This window comes from Poecilia formosa, unplaced genomic scaffold, assembly GCF_000485575.1.
Source record: "Poecilia formosa unplaced genomic scaffold, Poecilia_formosa-5.1.2 Scaffold634, whole genome shotgun sequence".
NCBI classification, from domain to species: Eukaryota; Metazoa; Chordata; class Actinopteri; order Cyprinodontiformes; family Poeciliidae; genus Poecilia; species Poecilia formosa.
Window position 1 is genome coordinate 9,044 of NW_006800573.1, and position 6,561 is coordinate 15,604.

At 45.3% G+C, this 6,561-nt stretch overlaps 1 protein-coding gene across 1 annotated transcript in view; it reads left to right on the top strand.

The window, feature by feature from the left end:
* LOC103130415 (gamma-aminobutyric acid type B receptor subunit 2-like) overlaps window positions 1-6,561 on the top strand; it is a 14,977-nt gene that overhangs the window by 2,260 nt on the left and 6,156 nt on the right. Inside the window, exons 2-8 of the mRNA XM_007541800.2 lie at window positions 310-447; window positions 524-694; window positions 1,289-1,390; window positions 3,677-3,742; window positions 4,753-4,941; window positions 5,019-5,261; window positions 5,654-5,837. Of these exons, the coding sequence (XP_007541862.1) occupies window positions 310-447; window positions 524-694; window positions 1,289-1,390; window positions 3,677-3,742; window positions 4,753-4,941; window positions 5,019-5,261; window positions 5,654-5,837 (1,093 nt within the window). The remainder of the gene's footprint in view (window positions 1-309; window positions 448-523; window positions 695-1,288; window positions 1,391-3,676; window positions 3,743-4,752; window positions 4,942-5,018; window positions 5,262-5,653; window positions 5,838-6,561) is intronic.

Consider the following 6,561-nt stretch of genomic DNA (forward strand, 5'->3'; position numbering starts at 1 on the left):
CAGAAAAACTCAAAAATAAACACGGAACCTAACAAAATTTAAGCAACCTACTTGCATACCTGATGTGGACTGTTGGATGTAAAATTCATGAGAAGTAAATATTGCGTTAATTATCAGTATTGAACCAAAGAAAGCAAGGCAGATGCAAGCCTTTAAAATTGTGACACTTTTTATGGGTCAAACAGACTCAAAAAATTGTAAGAACAGCTGCGGGGGGCCCAAACTATTTTTTTGTCAGGGGGCCCAAGTTTCCTGGCAGCACCCCTGGTTCCGACTCTTCATCCTCTGGTGTGTTTCCCTGTTTTCCAGTGTGACCCAGCCAAAGCCCTGAAAGCGTTGTTTGACGCCTTGTGGGCGGGGCCCAGGTACCTGCTGATGCTGGGGGGGGCGTGTCCATCTGTGACATCACTCATCGCTCGCGCTCTGCCAGCGCTCGGCCTCCTGCAGGTACGCTGCTCCTCCTCATCGTCATCCTGTCTTGTTTGTGTATCGTCAACTGGTTTCCTGCTGCTCTGGGTCTCAGGTGTCCTTTGAGGCTCCGCCCCCCAGCCTGTCCAACAGGAAGTGGTACCAGCACCTGTTCAGCACGGCGCCGCCGGTCCGCACCGTGAACCTGGCCACGGTGAAGCTGCTGCAGCGCTTCAGGTGGAGGAGGGTCGGGCTGCTCACCCAGGACCGGCCGGGACCCACTGAGGTGATCATGTGACTGATCACATGACCTGCTGACCTTCATCCGCTCCAAATTTACACTTCCTGTCAGCCAAGAATGAACAGGATCCTCATCAGCCTCTGCCGGGTCAAAACAGTCTGGGGTTTTTCATTACAGTTCAGTTTTATTTTGATGTGAATTTTTGTCAAATTCAATTAGTTTTAGTTAGTTTTTTAGTGTTTTGCTAGTTTTTATTTGTCATTACTTAAATATTGGCTTCGTTTCAGTTTCTTTTAATATAGTCGTAGTTTTAAACTGTTTAGGGAAAAACAGTTTTCCCTAAACAGTCGAAATGCTAAAAAACAGATGAATAAGCACAGAAACTGGAGCTGTTCATTTCAGTAGGTTTGTTAGTTTTGTAAATTCATGATGCTTTTCCTGTTAATTATTGTTTTTAAGAGTGAAAATTCTGCAGCAGAGGGAGAAATTAATCCGTTTAAAAACAAAAACCTGAACATTTAAAAAACTGATGAATTGTAATGAAAACTGAACGAGTTGCTACCAATGTCCCTGTAGGAAACAGAATTGACCTGAGACCCAGCAGAACCTGACCCAGAGTCCGACCCGTTCTGTCTGCAGATGACCAGAGATCTGACCCGGCAGCTTCTGAGGGCTGACGTCCAGCTGGCCGCCGCCGAACGCTTCTCTGGGGACGCCTGCAGCGGCCTGAGGAGGCTGCAGGTAGAACCGGGCCGGGTCCAGGACGGTTTCGGTCCGGGTCCAGGCAGTGTTGTAGTCAAGACCACCTAACCAGAGACCGAGACAAGACCAAGACCAGCAGCCCACGCTACAGGACACGATAAAACGTGAAATATGATCAAAATCGCTTCTCAAATTGATCTGATAGATCCACATTCCCATAAAAACACCAAAATATTAAATACTTAATAAATTTAACCAATATTAAAAGCAGAACAAACTATTTGCTTCCATCTCTGTGCTACAATCCGCAGTGGTCTCGTGCCATCCCTAAAAAGATAACGCCCTGGGTGTTTGCCCATATTGGTCATGTCAGAAACCATCAGTATCTGCACCATTAAACAGCAATAGAGGCAATGCACTAATGATAACCCTCAAATATGAAGTGACCAAGCTCATGGCGCTCAGCGTGACTGTTCTCATCCTCTCTCCCACATCAGTGTTTCTCCACCTTGTCCTCAGCCCCCCTGCTCTGCATGTTTTAGATGAGCCTCTAGTCCAGAACAGCTGATCCCAATGATTGCAGGACCATCAAGTGCTGCAGAAGCCTGTAATCACCCAGAGATACAGTCCAGGTGTGGCAGAAGGGAAACACCTAAAACATGGAGGACAGGAGGCCTGAGGACCAGGGTGGAGAAACACTGCGCTCCATGAAGCCAGGCAGCGCACAGTGCTGTATGCAGGGGTGTCCAGAGTGGGTCCTGGAGGCCCGGCATCCTGCATGTTTTATTCTCTCCCTGGTTTAACACACCTGGNCTTCCATCTCTGTGCTACAATCCGCAGTGGTCTCGTGCCATCCCTAAAAAGATAACGCCCTGGGTGTTTGCCCATATTGGTCATGTCAGAAACCACCACTATCTGCACCATTAAACAGAAATAGAGGCAATGCACTAATGATAACCCTCAAATATGAACACTGACCAAGGAGCAACAAGCAAGAAGTAACGAAGCTTCACCCTTCTCATCCTCTCTCCCGCAACATCAGTGTTTCTCCACCTGGTCCTCAGGCCCCCGGCTCTGCATGTTTTAGATGAGCCTCTATTCCAGAACAGCTGATCCAAATGATTCCATGACCATCAAGTACTGCAGAAGCCTGTTAATCACCCAGAGACACAGTCCAGGTGTGGCAGAAGGGAAACACCTAAAACATGCAGGACAGGAGGTTGAGGACCAGGGTGGAGAAACACTGCGCTACACGAAGCCAGGCAGCGCACAGTGCTGTATGCAGGGGCGTCCAAAGTGGGTCCTGGAGGCCCGGCATCCTGCATGTCTTAGTTCTCTCCCTGGTTTAACACACCTGGATCAAATAGTGACTCATTAGAGGTCTAGAGGAAGATTGACCTGCTGAGAAGGTTGTTACGACCAGCAGGGAGAGAACTGAAACGTGCCGGGCCTCCAGGACCAACTTTGGACACCCCTGATGTAATGTCTGCCACATGACAGGTGACAAAAAACAAAGAGCAATGCGCATGCTCTGCGTGCTCTTTTGTTCTGTGTTTTAATTATTTGCTAATTAAATAAATACCAATGTATATAATTAAGTAACTGCAGTGTACGCAGAACTTTACAAGAACAAAGAACGGCTCTCTGTGAATCCAGTCCGATCTTCTTAGTAAAGAGCCGTTCAGAAGAATCGGATCGTTCCTGAATATATTGCAGACTTTTGGACACAGTGTTGTCCCATACATACGACACGTTAGTCAACACCTTCCACAATAATCCAGTGCAGTGACTGACCTTTTTTTTCATCACAAATGCTTAGGTGTCTCCGTACAGCTAGCTTTGCTAACATCCCGTCATCGGATCTTACCTTCTTTCAGCTTCTTTTCTAAGTGATGAAAAAAGTCAGACTTTGTCCCCACCGTCTGTGAAAGCGAAGCGCTGCTGAGTTAGCTGTGGCCATCGGATTTCTTATGATTTATTTACGATTTTACTGACGATTAGACAGACATCTTCTGCCGCTCAGAGGAAACCACTGCGCATGTCTGGGACGAGAGGGAGGGGGAGCAACAGAAAGTCACGTGATTGGTTGGATTAATCGGTCCGTTTTGCATCCAGTGAAAAGAAACATGTTAACAAGTAAACTGGACAGTTTGCGGTAAGTTTAGTGATATTTCCACAGTTGCGGTCTTGAAATAAAATCCCGAGTCCTCAGAGACCGAGACCATCAAAAATGGTCTCCAGTTCTACAACACTGGGTCCAGGACGGTTCCGGTTCCAGGTCCAGGTTCTGCGGCTCTTCACTTCCTTTCTGCTTCCGCTTCACAGGATGAAGATGTCCGCATCATCGTAGGACATTTTGAAGACGGTTCTGTGACGGAGGTGTTCTGCTGTGTGAGTGAACTCTGGGTCCAGATTCTGGTTCTGAATATTTCACATGCTAACATGGCCCAGATGAGCCCAGGGCCCGGCTTTAAAAGACTGAAAAATTCAAGATGGCGGCCATTTGTCAATGCACCAAAACTCCAGTATTTACCAAAGATGGAAACTTTTGGTGTCAAATCATTCAGATTTGGACCATAGAAATCATATTACCTGATAATCAGATTATTTTTCAAAATGGCCACCATGGTTGTAACGGAGAATATGTTTGCACTAAAACCCACAGTAGTTATTGCCAGCGGAGGCCACAGCTAACCAAAAAGATAAATTCACTCTTTCATTAAACAAAAATCTTAGCTCACTGCTAAATACAAAAGAATTAGCTCTGCTAATGCTAAACACACACAATTAGTGTAAGCTATTGCTAATTCGCTAATCACGTAAAAAAAAGTGTAAGCTAATAATAAACTGCAAAAGACAAAAAATGTGAGGATGCTAAACCTTAGCTGCTAAACACAAATAATTTTAGTGCAAGCTAACACTAAATGGCTAAACATATAAAAAATGAGCAGAGACAGCTAACGCTAACCGCTAAAATGACTGTCCTTCCAGTTGATGGCTGGTGTGAGACTCCCAGTTTCTGATTATTTTAAAGTTGTATCAACAGGAAGACCAAAGTTGAAAACATAAGATGAGACAAAATTCATCCAAGCCGTAAAATGGGGAACCTTTTAAAAATGGGGAAACTTTTAAAAAAGGGGAACCTTTTAAAAATGGGGAACCTTTTAAAAAAGGGGAACCTTTTAAAAATGGGGAACCTTTTAAAAAAGGGGAACCTTTTAAAAATGGGGAACCTTTTATGGCAGTAATTGGTTAAAAGGCTCAAAGACGGCGTCCATCTTGAAATTCAATAGGCTAAAATGAAAAACATGCGGTCTGATGGCTGAGGCTAATTCTTATCTAACCTCAAAGCAACATGCTGGCTGTAACCAGAACCTCTGGACCCTGGTGACTGTGTTCAGGCGTTCAGACTGGGCCTGTTCGGACCTCGGTACCAGTGGATTCTGGCCGCTGGACGACCTTCTGGGTGGAGGCTGGGATGGCAGCCCTCCAGCTGCTCTGCTAGCAGCCTGCTAACGGCAGCAGATGGATCCTTCAGGCTGCAGGTCAGACAGCTCAGCAGCACCAACACGCCTGGAGTCTCCGGACGGGTCAGAACCGTTCTGCTCTGCGCTTTCTGGCCCGGCTGGGATGCTAGCTCCAGGCTAAAGGTTCATCACGTCCACAGACTCCTCAGGAGTACCTGAAGTCGTACCTGAAGCAGCTGAACCAGGAGGGGTCAGAGGTCAACCCCCTCCACGCCTTTGCCTACGATGCGGTTTGGGTCGCCGCCCGGGTTCTGGTTCAGGTGAAGGAGGCGGCGAAGATCAGGAGAAAGTTCAGCTCTCTGAGGAACGTCTCCGTTAGCGAGGAAGAGGAGGGGAAGATGCTGCTGGAGGCCGTGAAGAGCACACAGTTTGAAGGAGTAACAGTAAGGACACACACACCTGAGACTCGGTGACAGGCTCCCATCTGCTTCCTTCATCTTCCACCTGTACTGGTTCTGCAGTGGTGGGAACCGCTAGCTAAACAGCTAGCTTTGCTACCCCAAAATAATTAGCAGAAGCTAGTACCGTCACAGTAATTAGCAGAAGCTAACCTGAAGAGCAACACCAACAAGATAAATGTTGAACTTCATTCAGCTGAAGGTTTATCAAATACCCATTAAATTAACGCTTTAGAATTTTCTGGAAAATAATTTAGGGGAAGCTGAGTATGCTAGACATTTTCAAAGGTAGCAGAATGGCTAAATATATAAAGTTTTATCTTAAAGAGCATGATGATCAGACCAGAACCGGTCCAACGGGCCTTCTGCTGTCTCAGGGTCCGGTTTCCTTCCGGAACGGCGAGAGGATGACGGTGATCGAGCTGATCCAGTTTCAGGGTGAGGAGAGCCGACCCGGTTCCGGTTCCGGCGCCGCACCGATGCTCAGCGGAGTTCTGGTGGGGGAGTTCAACACGAGTCACCAGCAGGTCCGAGTCCTGAACCAGCTGCTCAGGTTCAAAGGTCAGGATGGCTCCTCTCTGCAGCTCAGCTTCTAACTCAGCTATGGAGAGAAAATAGTCCCAAAACTATTACAGGCGAAGAACACCTTTCAAAAATGTATGAGCTTCTGGATCTAAAAATACTTTTGTGCAGCAGCTGAACTCACATCCACACTTCGCTTTTCTTCCTCCAGATTTTATTTTTTCAAAAGTTTTGACACATTGCACTTGTTAAACACCGGCCAACAGAAATGCTGTTGCTAACATCCGTTCAGACAAATAGAAATGTGTCTTTGCAGCACCCATATAATTATTATTTTTTAAATTATTAGAAAAAATTATTCTTCGATTTTTTTATTTCAAAATTATTTGAAAACAAATTGTTTCAAGAAGAATTTTAAAAGGAACATCCATGTTTCCATAAATGTTTGTGATTGTTATGCAAACCTCAAATGTTGCTTCAACTTCTGTATAAATTTATTGTCAGAGAAGATTTTCAAAGTTTCACTTATGAAATGCATTTCTTTCCAATTTAAATTATGAAACATTTTCTTTGCCTATCGTGATGTATTTTGTAAATCCTGGTACTTGCTGCCTCTCGGCCTGGAAAAGACGAGTTTGATCCGTTTCTCCTGGTTGAATAAAGATTATTATAATTATTGGTTTATTGTCCACCATAGGACACAACAACACAAACATATTATTATTATAATTACTATTATTAATACAGCGATCCCTTGTTTTTC